At 57.3% G+C, this 16,074-nt stretch overlaps 2 protein-coding genes across 6 annotated transcripts in view; one reads left to right on the forward strand and one right to left on the reverse strand.

The window, feature by feature from the left end:
* On the forward strand, nt 1-8,352 carry MOG (myelin oligodendrocyte glycoprotein). Of its 2 annotated transcripts, none has more exons than XM_040457110.1 (8): nt 1-198; nt 1,221-1,568; nt 5,029-5,142; nt 6,054-6,074; nt 6,290-6,310; nt 7,578-7,694; nt 7,902-7,922; nt 8,200-8,352. In XM_040457110.1, exons 1-8 carry the CDS (start codon nt 114-116, stop codon nt 8,211-8,213), a joined length of 741 nt encoding a protein of 246 aa, XP_040313044.1. In that variant the 5' UTR covers nt 1-113; the 3' UTR covers nt 8,214-8,352. The 2 variants fall into 2 exon arrangements, with proteins under 2 accessions (XP_040313044.1, XP_040313045.1); XM_040457111.1 differs by having other exon boundaries at nt 5,097-5,142.
* The window catches only part of ZFP57 (ZFP57 zinc finger protein), a 23,277-nt gene continuing 14,216 nt past the window's right edge, over nt 7,014-16,074 (reverse strand). For 3 of the 4 annotated variants that reach the window (XM_040457108.1, XM_040457109.1, XM_040457106.1), the window contains exons 3-6: nt 12,256-12,699; nt 11,310-11,436; nt 10,805-10,888; nt 7,014-10,156 (exon numbers count right to left, since the gene is read on the reverse strand). In XM_040457108.1, coding sequence (XP_040313042.1) covers nt 8,940-10,156; nt 10,805-10,888; nt 11,310-11,436; nt 12,256-12,699 — 1,872 coding nt within the window. In that variant the 3' untranslated portion in view covers nt 7,014-8,939. The remainder of the gene's footprint in view (nt 10,157-10,804; nt 10,889-11,309; nt 11,437-12,255; nt 12,700-16,074) is intronic. The other variant, XM_040457107.1, reaches the window with a different exon arrangement.

Raw genomic sequence — 16,074 nt, forward strand, 5'->3', positions numbered from 1 at the left:
GCAGGGGCGACTCCGGGGCTGCTCCGGGCCGCCCGCCGGGTCCTCCCCTTGGGCTCTGTCAGAGGAAGGGGACACCTCTCTGCAGGGGCTCTCTGTCCCCAGTCACAGTGCAGATGGCAAGCGCATGGAGCTCCCCTCCACCCAGCCTTCCCTCCCTCCTCCTCCTCCTCCTCCTCCAGCTGTCCTTCGGCTATGCAGGTAAGAGTTCTCTTTCTTTCTGGGGAGGCCCAGGGAGACCAACAGCCGAACATCTGCTTTCCTGGGGCTCACCTCCTTCAGTCATCCTCACGTTGTCCAGCGCGGCTGTGCTGACCCGGCCCCCTCCCTGGAAAGCCTCTCTGGCCGGCTGCAGCTCCAGAAGAGACCCCAGAGCCCACAGCGCGGCCTTCACTCGGGCCTTCCTTGACCTCTTTCTGACCCAACTTTCCAGCTGGGCTCTCTTGCCAACCGAATGGGCAGACACTGGTAACAGCTCCTGGACTGCTGTCCAGGCCCGATGAGGAATATGACACAGTAGTTCCCGTCCCCTGAGAAATCTTTGCCAGTGTCCAGAGGCATGCTGCTGTCGTGCTCGAGAACCCTCCTGCACACATTTGGGCGCTGGCCGGGGTTTATAGCGGAGCCCGGCCGTCCTGTGCTGGCAGAAATAGAGAGACAGAAGACAGACGCGTGACCTCAGGGAGCCACCAACGGGGAGGCCCAGTCCTGCTCTCCCTGGCCAAGTCCTTGCGTGTGTCGTGGAGGAAGCAGCAGCTGGGAGGCTGGCTGACACCTTCCAAGGGGAGAGGTTTGGGAGCGTGGGCTGAGGCACAGCCCGGAGGGAGGCCGTGGAACCAGCTCCGGAGAGGCAGTGGGCGGGTGGAGGCAAACCCTCCAGGGGAGAGTGGGGACAGCTTAGTTTGGTTCAAACAGGGGGGCTCCCCACCCCCCTCCTGAGAGGGAAACCGCCAGGTGCTGGGCCACTGCCCGCGACGGGACCCACAGGCCGGGCTCGAGAGTCCACGATGCCCATGCCAGCAGGAGGGTGACCACACACCAGAACGTCCCTCCCGCCCGGGGCCCCTCTGGCTCCTCTGTAGGCCACGGCTCCCTGCTTCCCGGATCCCACATAAAAGCCGGCGTCTCCCCTCAGTGCTGCAGAGGGGCCCCCCGAGACTGGCCCGTGCGTCCGTCACGGTTCCCTCTGACACCCACTCTCTTCTCTTGGGTGTCTTGGACAGGACAGTTCAGGGTCATAGGACCCGGCCACCCCATCCGGGCTCTGGTGGGGGATGAAGCAGAGCTGCCGTGCCACATGCACCCGGGGAAGAACGCCACGGGCATGGAGGTGGGGTGGTACCGGCCCCCCTTCTCCAGGGTGGTCCATCTCTACCGCAACGGCCGGGATCAGGACGCGGAGCAGGCCCCCGAGTACCGAGGGCGGACGGAGCTGCTGAAGGACAACATGGGCGAGGGCAAGGTGACCCTCAGGATCCGGAAGGTCAGGTTCTCAGATGAAGGAGGCTTCACCTGCTTCTTCCGGGACCATTCCTACCAGGAGGAGGCCGCGATGGAGCTCAAAGTGGAGGGTGAGTGGTGTCCCAACCGCCGGGGCGGGGACTCCAGTCCTCCTCCCAGCTGACATGAGATCCCCCAACCAAGCACCTCAGTCCCGGGAGAGGCATCACGTGCCTGAGAGGCTCAGTCGGATACGCGTCCCACTCTTGACTGGGGCTCAGGTCACGATCTCACAGTTTGTGAGTTCAAGCCCCAAGTCGGGCTCTCCGCTGACAGCACGGAGCCTGCTTGGGACTCTCTCTCTCTCTCTTTCTGTTCCTCCCCCTCTCACTCTATCTCTGTGTCTCTCAAAATAATAACTGAATAAACCTAAAAGAAAGGAAAAGAAAATACTGTTTCAGGACCACGCTGCTGGCTTTGAGGCCATTACATACTGCTGAATGATACAAGCAAGCTACGAAATGTAGGAAACAAACGCAGGACCTCATGGTTTGAGTGTAGATGTAGATACAGATGTATTGCAGTAAGATATGAGAGAAAACCCATAAGAAAGTTCAGGGAATGTGGTTCACTTTGGGGGATGAGGGGAGAGGAGGGAGAACACAGTGAGATCCAAGCAAAGGGGAGACCATAATTTTCCACGTGACCATATTTATGCACCCGTATAAAAGAGCTTCTAGTATGTGGGTATGTAGAGAGAAAATTTAAGAAGTTTTTTAAAGATTATTTATTTATTTTGAGAGAGACAGAGACAGCACAAGCTGGCGAGGGGCAGAGAGAGAGAGAGAGAGAGAGAGAGAGAATCACAAGCAGGATCCGTGCTGTCAGCACAGAGCCCAACCTGGGGTTTCATCCCGCAAACTGTGAGTTCACGACCTGAGCCAAAATCATGAGTTGGATGCTTAACCAACCAAACCACTCAGGCACCCCTAAAGAAAAGTTTTTTAAAAGCCCTTTTGAAAACTTTTTTTAATGTTTATTTTTGAGAGGGACAGAGACAGAGTGTGAGCAGGGGAGGGGCAGAGAGAGAGGGAGACACAGAGTCTGAAGCAGGCTCCAGGCTCCCAGCTGTCAGCACAGAGCCCGACACAGAGCTTGAACTCACAAACCATGAGATCATGACCTGAGCCGAAGTCAGACGTTGAACCAACTGAGCCCCCCCAGGCGCCCCTAAAGAAAAGTTTTTTAGATAAAGAAAACCCAAAATTAAAAACCTGAGAAATAGAGGCAGCAAAATCCAAAATAATTCATTTCTGATTATTTCGTGCCACCAAATGGGATTGTGAATAATCTGGAAGTTGGTCCGAGTGTTTGGAATGTTTTCCTGCATTTGTTATAAACAAAGGCGTCATTCCTAACGAGTCAAAATGACCAAACCCCAGTAGAACGAATCCCTCAGTGGATGTGTTTGTGGTGTTTCCTCAGACAAGGAACATCACTGAAAACCCCATGCTTGGCAAACGTGGTCCAGGTGGATAAGCAAACGAAGTGAGCGCGACCCCAGGAAGTGACAGCCGTGCCTTGAGCACGACCCCTCCTCAGAGCCTCCTCTCCCATTTGTATGACGGGTGACTCGGCATTTGTTCTCTGGCGTTATCACAGGCTGGTGAAGACGTGGACAGGGTGAGGCAGAGAGAGAGGGGGCTTTCCTGTTGAAGAACAAAAATGTTTCAAGGGCCCGCGCTTCAGGCCCTTCCCCTCCTCCCCACCGGCTCTTCAGACAATCGTTTACTTTTGTGTGCTGTGCCGGGACCAGGAGGTGGCATTGTATGCGTGATAACAAAGCACTGTTTCTGGAGAAGAGGCAGGCATGTGAAGATGGCTTTGTGAGCCACAGATTGTTGTGCACACAGCTGGTCTACTGGGGGGTTGTACCTGCAGGGAAGGGGAGTCTGCTGCCTTAGAAAGAAAGAAAGAAAAGAAGGGAAAGGACACAACCCCAAACTGCCTCGGGGGAGAAAGTTTTCCTTTGATCCTCACATTCCAGCCCCCTCTCCCAGCCCAGAGTCCGCAGGCCTCAGAGTCTAAAAAAAGACTGATTTACAAGTAAATGCGGGCCGCCTGCCTCGCCTGGGGAGCCAGGAATCTGAGAATCTAGGACTGAAAGGAAACCCCCTCCTTCTCCAGCCTTTTATCTCTCTTTCCAGCTTTATTTTTTTCTTGTCATTCTTGGTGGTTTTACTACTTGTCTCTGACCCTGTCTTTGAACTCTCCAGTGTTGAAAGTCGGGGGCACACGAAGCAGACAAATACTGCAGTGACCGCACCACCTTTCGGCAAGAATCGGCCGGCTTCACACGACCCCACTCAGCCCCCCTCCCCAGGCGGATCCTAGGCGGTTCCTAGGCGGCATTCTCATCCCGTGGCTAAAGGCTCGGGAATGTAGGAGAATGGAGTAGGGGAGCAGCACGTGACGTGACTCGGGTCGTGAGCCCCATGTGCAGGTGGAGTTCACCTGGGGAAAACTATCACTCGAATGAGAGATAAATCAATACTCTTATCATATCTTCTAAAATTAACAAAAATTCCTTAACATCATCAATGCCCACTCTGTGTTCGGATTCCCCCGACTGCCTCACAAACATATCTTCATGTTGCTTAGTTTGAGTCCGACCCCAACGGACCCACCGCTCGCCTGTGTCCTGTGGGGTCTCCCACACCGTTCATCACGTGGTCTGCCTGCGCTTTTCTTGTGAACCAGGGAAGTTCACTCCGATTCCGGTTTAATTTTTCAGGCATTCAGAGTCCTTACTGCTTCACTTCAGAAAGGCTGGTATCACTCCCTTTCTTGTCTGTGGTTCTAACCCCGTGGGAAGGGACAGAGGTGGGCAAAGCACAAGCTGCTAACTAAACCACTGCAGGTGGCTGCTGGTGAGAACTTTGAGAGAGGGACTGGCACTTCCTTCTGGTCAGCGTAGCAATTTGCGCAGCCTAACCTGCAGCTCCAAGGGTTTTCTTCCTAAGAAGCCTCCTGGACCAGCTGCCTGCAGTGACTTAGCCCCACCTTTGACAGCAGGGTCTTTATCTGGCCCCCCAGAGGGGGTAGCAAGAAGAAAAGGGCTGGACCCCAGCTGGGCACACTGAGGTCAGCCCGGCCCAAAGGGTCCCAAGGAACAAGATCCCAGGAAGGAAATGGTAGGTGGGAGCCAGAGGCCGGCCCTCCTACGGTCCTACCACATCCCTACTCATAAACCCTGTGGGTGCTACTTTCTCAAACCCTCCACAAGACGGGTTCTTAACCTTTCTCTATGTCACCCCCACAGCCTCGGGGGGGTTCTTAACCTTTCTCTATGTCACCCCCGCGGCCTCGAGGCCCAGCCCCGAGTCTTAGCTGGTTCTCAGAACTCTGCGACTGGCCTAGGGAACAGCCCTGCCAATAACCAGCCCTTCCTGGAAGCAAACCTGCCTTTCCTTTGAGGCCAAGCTCAGCTCTGCCATCTTCTTTGACCCCGGGAGACGCTTGTTCCTGGCCCGCTGGACGCACGCAGGTGCTGTGCTGGTGTTGGGCGTGCAGCCTGGTTCTGCCTTTCAGATCCCTTCTACTGGATCAACCCCGGGGTGCTGGTCCTGATGGCTGTCCTCCCCGTGCTCCTCCTGCAGATCTCGCTGGGCCTCGTCTACCTCTGCCTGCAGCACAGACTGAGAGGTACAGGCTGCACGGTGGGCTGTTGGGACCCTTCCCTGAACCCAGCTGGCCTCTAGAGCTTGGTTGGCTGATGTGTGGTTTTGAGTGAGTTCTGGGTTCAAAACTCCACAATGACAAGTTTTACGTCTTGCCCGGTGCTTTCGTTTGTGTAACAGGACCTTGCATTTCCTTCTGAGGTAGGCCCGATGTAGGACGGCCCATTTTACAGAGGACGCACTGAGGCCCGGACAGCTTCGGTATTTACTGAGGCTGACCGCCTTGTAGGGGGCAGAGCTGGCCTCACCCGAACCACACCAGGAGACTGAGCTGCAGGGTTGGACGGGTCTGTGTCTGGAGGAGGGTTAGTAAGGACCCACCGCGTACTAGATGCTCAAGACACTTCCTCCTTCTTCTCCGTCCAACGCTGTCCGAGAAGTCCCTTTGTGCCCCGAGTGTCCGTGCAGAGCCTTCTCTTCCAGGTGTCCTCGAAGCCAACACACAGGGCCCTGTCCCCCTTCCCACCCCTGGGGAGGGCACGCTGGCAGGAGCAATGAAGGGGTCCTCTGTCCCCTTGAATTCTCCTGGGTACCCGGTGACCTCCATTCACGTGGCGGAGCAGGAACAGCCTGGGGTGGAAGCCGCCCGTCCGCCCCAGGGGATATTGTGATGCAAAGCGTCCAGTTGGGACCCCGCCTCTAAGTACCAGTCCTCCTGAAGGTTTCCTTCCTCCCGTCCCCATTCAGACAGGAAGTGGCTTTAGATTTACAAAGTGACAGCCCTGAGGGGCCAAGGGGCCTCGGAATGGAGAACCTTCCGGGGGAGGGTCGACAGTAAAGGCAGGGCCCCCCCCCCCCCCCCGGGCTGCCAGGGGCCAAAGGGGCCCCGTCCAATGCCAGCGCCGGCACTAAAAATGCTGCCTTTCTCTGTTTTAGGAAAACTTCGGGCAGAGATAGGTGAGTTTCAGTCTCGCTCCATCTGCCGCCCCTCCCTTTGGTTTTGGCCATTTTCTCTGATATCCTCCCAGTGCCCCCTTCCCACGGAAAGGCTGTGGCATTTAAATTGCGCCAACTTGGCTTCCCCAACCTGCTGTCAGCCGGGGTGGAGGCAGTCCCTCCCTGTATCACTAGAAACAGTTTTAAGTAACACAGGCTCATGTGTTCCCTTTCAGAGAATCTCCACCGGACTTTCGGTAAGTGCTGGGGCCCCGGTCCCCCGGGTCACCCGGGTGATAAGAGGCCTGGCTCCTGGCTGGCCTCGTGTCCGCCCTCTGCCTCTCCTTCTCTCTGCGTAAGTCACATCTGTCTGCATGTAGGATTGGTGCTGACAGCAAATTCTTCTGTTACATTTCTGTCCCAAACGTGCTAATAGCCTTCCGTGCTAACCCGTTCTATAGGAATCGCAGGGACTTTCTGCACATCACTTCCCTTTTCAGACATTACAGAGGGGAGGTAAGCCGATCTTTCGTACATACACTTGAGGTCTAGTCGGGGAGGCGACAGAATCGACTGGAGAACAAAGTACTTATGTGTCACCGCCTGAGCTCACACGGTGGAAATGAGCTTTCCAGAGCACAGAACAAGCCACCGTACCTGACGGCTTCGGGAGACAGAAGCCAGCAAGGCCTGACAGAACGCTGGCCCCTCAAGAACAGTCTCTGTCCTTTCTGTCCACTGCAGGCTGCCCAGGGCCTCAGGAGAGCGCCTGCAACAGAAGGGCCCAAACAGTAGTTGTGTGGACGGTGCAGAAATTGGAAGATGCCATAAGCAAAGCACAGGGCCCTGCTCTGAGCAGCCTTCGCGGCCGCGAGCGGGCGATGCGAGCATCCAGGGCATCGCATCAGCGTGCAGGCCACACGCCCACGTGCACGCACAGACGCGTCTTTGCAACCCAAACAGGGAGGACCAAGATCTTTGTTTTGTAGGGTTCACGCAGATTCTTTCTGTCCCGTGAATCTCCTCGGCATCCTGGCAAAGTCTAAGGGACCCTCTTCCAGAAAAATGTTTTTAAACGTACACATAAACCATAACACAGAGGACTGCAAAGAGAACCACTGAATTGAAATACAGGCATCAAAATATAAACACATTTGCATTTAGTAACATGTGATCTGTAATATAGTAATGAACGTTTCTTTAAATAACAAAAATGCTTTAAATAAGAATGTAGCAGCAGGTCTAAAAGTTACAATTTCAAAACACTGGCAAACATTTTGAGAATTCAGCAACAACCCCAATGGGAATGAAAGTCATCTGTGGTTTCCACCGGCGATAAAGGCACAGGCACTGCTGATGACATACTGCTTTTCTCCCCGAAGTTCACAAAGGCCCTGAGCTCTCTGCAGACCCCTGTGGGTTCCTGGAGCCCAGGTTGAGAATGCCGACAATGAAAGGAGTGCGGGTGGGTGGGGCTCAAAGGACACGCAGCCGTTAATCCCGTTTGTTCTGTGACCCACCCAGACCCGCACTTCCTGAGGGTGCCCTGCTGGAAGATCACCCTGTTCACGCTGGTGCCGGTGCTCGGACCCCTGCTTGCCCTGGTCATCTGCTACAACTGGCTGCATCGGAGACTGGCAGGTGCACAGGGCCACAAGGGTGACCAGAGCAATGGGGCACCAGGTCATCCCCGAACAGGGAAAAGAGTGGGACCAGGGCTTAAGATGCAGGGAACCGGATTTTGTCGCCCCTGTGTCCCCAAGGCCAACACCAGGCTCCTCAGGGACTATGTGGGGAGGGGGCCCGTCATCTTCCACCGGTCACCCATTTCTCTCTCTCTTTTTTCAGGGCAATTTCTTGAAGAGCTAAGTAAGTTTTCTTCCTTTCTTCCTTTTGTAAGCTGAGAACCAAAGGCCAGGAAGGCAGAAAAAGGAAGTGGGGGCAGCTGAGCGACCCCAAGGGGGAGGCAGGGGCCTCTCCCACGCACTGCCCAATTCCCACACTGTCCAGCAGCCACCTGGCACCTCACCTCCAAGACCAACCATGGAGGAGAGAGGCTTCGCCAGGGCTTTCCCTGTCCTCGGGTTTAATGGGTTGGTGATCGTAACCACTGACAGATTTTCAAGTCACTGTCTCCTCTTTCCAGGAAACCCCTTCTGAGCTGGACTGGCCCATGGACCGGCCCTCAGGATGCAGATCCCCCATGTTGAACACTCATTGGCCTCCTCGCTGCAGGGACTTTCCAATCTGCGTTTCCAGGAATGCTCGGAGTTGCCAGTGGGATTGCGTTTCCTTCTGTCGTGGCCTTTCTGTCTCCTCGTCTCTCCTGTCCTGTCTTCCGTCTGGAAGCCCCCTCTGGCCACAGCCAGGCGGGCGCTCCTCTCCCCGATGAGGTCACCTGAGCTGGACAGCGACACAGGCAGCAGGCTCTCAGCCTCGGACTGTGACCAGGACCCCCCTGTTGCACATTCCAGTGCTCTAACCTCGAAAATGGTGGTTGTTTCTTCCAAGATGCCAGTCCTGAGGGGCAGGGCAGAGAGGAGGAGGGCTGCGGGAAGGGGCAGGAAGGGTCCAAACCATGAGAGCTGAGTGAGCAAGCTGCTGGAGACCCTGGGGAGCCCGGACGTGGCCCGCAGCCCCCTTCCCTCCCGTCCATCAGAGCCTCCACTGTTTTCTGCAACAATTACTACTTGATGGTCTGTCAGACACAAAGAAACAAGCAGGTGCTAAGTAATGATAATACAGGTTTCCGTGAACCACTGCTCACCCCTGTTCCTTTCTGCATTTCCCTCATGACCCCTCACCCCTTCCTGTGCCGGAGGTCAGGACTAGGAAACGCAGGCGCACAGAACGGCTGCTTCTTCATGTCCCGAGACCCTCACGGCCTCACTTGCTTTCTCGGCTCTGCATCCCCTCTCCCCCCCCCCTGCCCTCTCCTGGGGGCCCAGGGCCCAGATCCCGGGGCACAACCGGCTCCTTTCCTGCCAAAGGGGAGGTGTCTCGGGAGAAGCCAAGCCACTGGGCCAGGATCGCCCGGCACGCGTGGGGGCTGCCCAGACACGGGTCCTTGCCTTTGAAAGTCCCCCAGTGGCCCACGAGGCCCTCCTTGTCCCCGAAGCAGACGTCACAGGCGGGGCAGCGGTACACCTGCTGCCTCCAGTGCGTGTGCTGGTGTCTGGCCAGCCCCGACAGGGACCCGAAGGCTTTGCCACAGCGGAAGCAGCAGCGTGGCTCGGTGATGTGGGCCTTGTGGTAGCTGGACGGACAGGCTCTCCCGCTCAGCGTCGGGGTGCAGCGAGGGCCAGAGGAGTCCTGGAGTCCTGAAGGCTTCGCTGGGGGACTGGTGTCCAGGCAGGGGGCTCTGGTGTCAGGCTCCTGGGTCCCGGTCTCAGGCCCCGGGATTGCCGTGGCCGGTGCCCGAGGCTTCACAGCGATCGCCTGCTTCCTGTCTGCAGGTGGCTGGGTCTGAGCTACAGGACCCTTGGTTCCAAATACAGGTTTTCGGGTCCCGGCCGCGGGCTCCCGGCTGCTGGCCTGGCTCCTGTCCAGGGGCTCCCAAGACAGAGCGCTGGAGCCTGGAGGGCTCACAACATGCTTCCAGTCCCTGGCCACCGGCTTCCGGTTTTGGTGGGTCTTCTGGTGGCGTTTGAGCTCAGACTGGTCCCGGAAGCCCTTTCCACAGAGGGCGCAGGAGTGGGGCCGGTAGCCCAGGTGCACACGGCGGTGACGGCTCAGCCCCGAGGCGTCGCAGTAGGTCTTGTCACAGAGCGGGCAGCAGAAGGGCCTCTCCCCCAGGTGCATGCGCCTGTGGTAGCTGAGGTCCCTGGGGTTCCGGAACGACCTCCCACACTGGCCGCAGCTGTTAGTCTTGTGGGGATTGTGCACAAACTGGTGGCTGTGCAGGTTGGAGCGCTTCCTGAAAGTCCTGCCACACACGTGGCAGGTGAACGGTGGCCCGGCCTGGGGGGCTGAACACTCTGGGGCCCTGGGCCCAGAACCCACAGGGGCACAGGGTCGTCCTGAGCCTTTGCAAGCAAGGGGGACCTCCTCATCTCTGCCCCTGCTGCTTGGACTCCCTTCTGGAAGCTCCTGCTTCCTGCTTCCTGCAGTGGGCGGGGGCGGGGGGGGGCAGGTTAACAAGACCCACTCACCAGAGGGCCCCTGGCCCGCCCTCCCTCCCTCTCCTACTCCGGGCCTCACAGGCTAGAGCCAGAGCAGATGTCTGGGTTTCCAAATTCAAAGCAAATAAAAATTTTAAAGTGGAATCTTCCAGTAAGATCAGAGATCAGAACTTTGAGCTACACCTACATTTCTGGAAATCCACTTTCCAGAAGCTCCCACTGACTCCTATAGGTGACCTCATGTGTCATGTAAACGGGGACACCAAAGTGAAGGGTGGTGCCCTCACTACTCAAGCTGGGATGAGAGGCGCGAGCCAGAGCATGCGGTCAGCACAAGTGTCCCCTGCATGAGCTCAGCACTGAGCTCATGTCCCTTCCTGCCTGCTCTCTCGGAAGGAGTGTAAGCAGTCTATGTATGGCCCAATCCTAGAGACTCCAGATGCTCGCTTGTCTCAAACAGTTTAGGTATTCCTCTGGAGCCACGGGCGTGAGCGAATGGCCCCAGCTCTCCTGGAAGGATGCGGGCCGGGGGAGGGTGCCTGAACCCTGGCGCCCTGGGTCAGCTTCCCAGCCACCCAGGGCATGTCCTGGCCCCTACCTTCCACCCGCCTTCACCTTCGCCACACTTACCTGAAGGGAGGCCTTCTCCATTTGGGGGTTGGAGCTGGAGCTCGATCCTCCACTGTTCTTCTTCTTCAAGCTTCATGACCAGATCTGGGTTAGACAGAAAGATGCCGACTCGGGGGTGGGAAGGAGAGAAGGTTGAGGCCCCAGGCCTGGCCCTTTCCTATCCAATGGGAACAACAGGCTACCTCCTTCCATATCCTTGGTTTAAGGACCACAATGTGGGACACTTAGGTGAGGAGGAGACCCCTAGCAAAGTCCCCGGCACACGATAGGAGCAACTCAGTCAACACTGCTCAGATAAATGGGTACATTTTCCAACTGTCATCAAGTTACAAGTATTATCTTTGCCTTCATAAAGGCTTTTATTTCTTCTTTTACCCCAAGCTTAGTGACCTACACCTTTCACACCTGTAAGGTAAGGAAGATACGGGGTCAGTAAAGCCAACTGGGAGCTGCCTGCTGAGGGAAACCAGATGTCCCAAGAGCCCTGTGAGCCCCAGGCTCTCACCTACAGACATCAGGTTTCTGACGGTCTCTGACATAACGTCCTGGTACAGGGCCCTCTGACTGGCATCTAGATACATCCACTCCTCCTGGGTGAAGTTCACTGCCACGTCCTCAAAGGTGACTGGCTTCTGGAAGAGCAGGAGAGACTCAGGGAGTCTGTAATGAGACAGGCATCCAAGGACGAGGCTTAAAAACTGAGGGAAGGGGAGTGCCCGCTGGCTCAGTCAGGAGAGTGGGTGACGCTTGATTTTGGGGTTCTGGGTTTGCACCACACACTGGGTGCAGAGATATCTTAAAAAAAAAGAAAGAAAGAAAACCATGGAAGGGGGGCAGAAACAGGAAAAGACCAATGCAAAGCCAGCAACATTGATCTAACAGAAAGGAAGGCGGGCCCCTGGGTGGCTCAGTGGGTTGTGTGTCCGACTCTTGATTTTGGCCCAGGTCATGATCTTACAGTTGGTGAGATCAGTCCCCACATCAGGCTCTGCACTGACAGTGAGGAGCCTGCTTGGGATTCTCTCTCCTCTCTTTCTGCCCCTCCTCTGCTCAGGTGCACATGCTCTCTTATGCTCTCTCTCAAATTAAATATATATATATATATATAGACAGAGAGAGAGAGAGAGAGGGAGAGAGGGAGAGAGGGAGAGAATAGAGGAGGGAAGAAAAGATGTGTGTGGGGGGGTAGGGGGCACATACGCTGAATATACAAAAAAAGCAAACGTAGACAAAAAGGGCCGTCACTCCCCGATTTCTAGGAAGGGCTCCTGGGTGGGGTGGAGGCTCAGACAGTCCTGGCAGCCCCGTGTCCTGGAGTTGTGGAGCTTGGGACAGTCGGAAACTCCACTGGACCACAGACGGGGACCACAGATGGAGACCACAGACTGGGGACAGACAGAAGTGCTCCAGGGTCCAGGACAGCCCCGCCCTCCCCAGCTGGGGGTCCTCACCTGCACCCACGCCCTCCACCTGCACTCTCTCCGTGCGGCTTCCTGCTGGGCGTCTTCCTCCACCCGAGGGAGCAGTTTCTGCACACGCTGGACGGGCTTCTCCGTGGTGTCTATTTGCGGCTCTCTCCCCTCCTGGCCCGGCCCCCCAGGCTGGCCGCACTCCTTCCCGGGGCTTTTGGTCTCCGGGAAACGCAGCAGATGGAGGGCCTCTGCAGACGCCTCCGGCTTCGGCATGGCTTCTCCAAGGCCAAGGTCTCTGCCCCGAGGGGCTGTCGTCCGGTGTGAAGTCCCCTCTTTCACAACGCAGCGCACCTTTGGTTCAGGCTTCAGAGGCCGGTCACCAGGGCTCAGCCACCAGCGTCCGGGGACACCAGGCTGAGGCTCCGAAGACACCGGCCCTCGGTTCCTGCTCTGAGTCACTGGCTGGCGCCCACCTCTAGGAACCTGCGGTCAGAGGGAAAGAAGACGAGGCAGCAAGAGGGGAACTGAGTGACCACAGTGTCTTCTCTGGACCACAGGACCCTCTCCACACGGCCGGGATGTGACAATCACCCACGCTAAGGAACCTGAATCCCAGAGGTGCCTGCAAGCTTGGCCCCAGCACAGTTGTGTTGGAAGCCTCTGCACCACTGAGGAAATGGTTCCTGGGCAGCACAAGCTCTGGATGGGTCACAAACCCCTTGTGCAAGCCCCCGGCCCCCGGTCCCCCCCCCCACCCCCCGCCCCGACTGCACCCTTGGCCCAGCAGAGCCCACCGGCAAGGCCTGGCTTCCCTGCGCTGCACGAGCGGTGGGCACAGCATCTGCTGGGGTTCAGGGAAGAGGCCCCCGGATCGGCCCAGCACTGACCACATCCACACCCTCGGAGGGGAAAGAGGCCGACTGGGGGAGGCTCAGCACACCTCGCGGCCCGGGTCCTGCCCTCCCAGGAGGCAGATCCCCCGAGGGAAGTGTCGCCAGCTCCCTATCCCCAGGCTGCACCCTGTCTCTCTCTCGACCCCCAAACCGTTGTCTGTCCCACAGCAATTCTGCCAGCGACCCAAACCCGGACTCACCCACCAAGCTACAGCTGGTGAGCTTTGGGCCCTTGAGGCCTCGAGGCGGGCAGAGCCCCTGCACGCCCCCCCCCCCCGCAACTGCACTCGTCCCCCCACCGCCCGCCCCTGCATGCGCCCCCAGCTCGGCCCTCCAGAACCCTTTCAGGCCTTTGCCCAGCCCTGCGACCTCGGGGTGAAGCCTCCCACCAGCGGGGAACAACACAGAAGGCTCAGCGCCATGTGGCACAGCGTGTCCCCTTAACTCCCCCCGGCAGGGGCTGAGGAGGTCCCCCTATCCACCCAGACCGCACTGAGCAGGCCCTGAGGCCCCAGCACCGCGGGCCACACCCGGACACCCAGGTTTGCCCTGGGGTCCCCGCGGTACGGAGCTCCTCCAGGGTGAGGGGCGCGATGCCCGCCTGCCCGCTGAGGTCTGGGCAGACGAGTGAGGGACAGAGACCCCGCATGTGCCTCTATCCACGCGGGCTCCACACCCGCCCGCCCCACTCACCCACCGTGCACTGGGGACGGGGACTCCGGGGCGTGGGGCACCTCCGAGCCCGCTGCCCCGCTCCCCCAGCCAGGCTGCACAAGCCCACCGCCCGGTGGCCCAGCCAAGGTCAAGGGTTCACCGTCTGAGAAGCCAGAAAGGAAGAGAGCCCGCCCCCTCAGCAGCCCACCCTCCCACCCGCAGTCACCGTTGGTCCCACCCAGCACCGGCACCTCGCCTCACTCCCAACCTTCCTTTGCTCTTGAAAAAAAGAGGATTAAATGATCTCTGATTAAAACTCACAACCTCCCACCACCATCTAGAGCCCAAAGGAGAAAAACGAGACCCACAGGCCCCCAGAAGGAGAGGTGCAAACACAGGTAAACAGCATCATAGAAAAATGAAGGCCAGGTGCCTGGAGGATCAGTGGGGCTGAACATCCGATCTGGGCTCAGGTTGTGATCTCCAGCCCGTGAGTTCAAGCCCCCAGTAGCGCTCTGAGCCGACAGCTCGGAGCCCAGAGCCTGCTTCGGATTCTGTGTCTCCCTCTCTCTCTGCCCCTCTCCTGCTGGCACTCTGATCTCTCTCTCTCAAAAATAAATGAACATTAAAAAGATTTTTAAATAATAAAATAAAAAGAACAATGATGGCAAAGGGCAGATCACACATGGGGACTTCAACGCTGGAGCCCGGGGAGCAGAGGACCCTGTGGGGTGGGACTCTGCTGGCCTGGGCCACTTACCCTGACTCAGTTCAACCTTCTCAAGTGGTATCTCTCTTTTTTGCAATCAGTCCAACAGATACCACATTTATTTTCTCCACTCGATTGGCACTTATTCCATTTTGTATTACTATCATCTTTTATGTTTCACATCGGCACGGGCTTTACAAGGTACTTTTGTAAACATGGCCTCCTCCACTGAATCCTTAAAACATCCCCTCAGGTAGACTAGTTACTCTGGCTGTACAGGTGAGAAAGGGTCCCAAAGCCCGCCTGCCGCTGCATGGGGCCTGAAAGCAGACGCCTTGCTCCCGGTCTCCAGGGCCAGCACTGTGTGGCTGGCAGGCGCCCAGCCTTAAATCTCTTCCAGGAGCCCCTGGGCACACACCATCCCAGTCTGCCTGCGGGGTCAGATAGGCTGCTGGGGGTGGGGGCTGGGCGGGAGGGAAAGTGGGAGGGGCTCCTGCGGACTTGCGGCCATCCTGAGGCCAGGGGAAGGGCTGCCTAGGGTGCTTTCCATTAAGCCCGAGAAAACAAAAGCAGCCTTTCAATAGACAGGATCTGACCCTGCACGTGCACAGACACGCCTCTCTTCCCTTGCTCGAATCCCAGCCCTGGTTACACGTCACCTCGTTTGGAAAACAAGGCAGCTGGACCCCAGACCATAGTTCGCCACTTTGATCTGATCCTCGAGTCTTGAGGGTCAGCAAGGAGACAAGGGAACGAACGAATAGGGAGTTCGTGCCGTGCGTGTATTCAACATGCACTGGACCACAGGTTTGGGGAGGGGGTTGGGAGAGCCCTAGTCTTGGTCACCAGCAGCACTCAGTGCTGTGGACGCTCAATTGAGTAGCAGGAGTGCATAACCTGGACAGAGAGCAGCACCGGATGCACCATGATGAGAAGAAACCAGGTAGGGGAAACCAAGTTAGCTCTGCTGACAGAGGCAGAGGAACATTCTGAAATGTGGGGAGGGGTGGGACAGGGGCAACAGCAATGTGGAACAAGATAGGACGCAGACACTGAGGTTCAACAGGTGTGGAGAGAAGGACTGGGAGGAGGACTGGAATTGGGGCCACCTCTGCGCATGGAGCCTGGGGCCTGGGTTTGGTACAACTGAAGGCTGACGAGAAGGGAACAAGGGAGAAACCCTTCTGCTTCTCGTCTGTGTGGTTCCAAACACCGACACAAACCCTTGAGCTGAGCACCAGCCTGGTGACGCAGACCCTGGTCTGGAATCTAGCAACAACCAGGACGCCATTTTGGTAGCCGCCTTTGAGGATTTAGTGGAGGCCATGTTTACAAACAGATTTTGCAAACTGTAAAGGCCCGTGCCGACTTCCTGGTTCTCGGTCTATAACCACTGCCCGACCTCCTCGTTCACACACAGGCAATAAAGTGAAAGACCTCTGCACCGATCTAGCAAGCTGTGGCAAGCACTCTGCCAACGGAGCCACTGTTGGAGAAGCTCATCCAGAGGACGTGACCAATGGCTGACCAGAGAGCAGGCCCTGGGCAATCAGAGGGTCCTCACTTGCTCTCTGTCCTTGGGATGCACTCACAAGGGGGGCT

The sequence above is a fragment of the Herpailurus yagouaroundi genome, unplaced genomic scaffold, assembly GCF_014898765.1.
Source record: "Herpailurus yagouaroundi ecotype Mexico unplaced genomic scaffold, PumYag 219, whole genome shotgun sequence".
In the NCBI taxonomy this organism is placed as follows: Eukaryota; Metazoa; Chordata; class Mammalia; order Carnivora; family Felidae; genus Herpailurus; species Herpailurus yagouaroundi.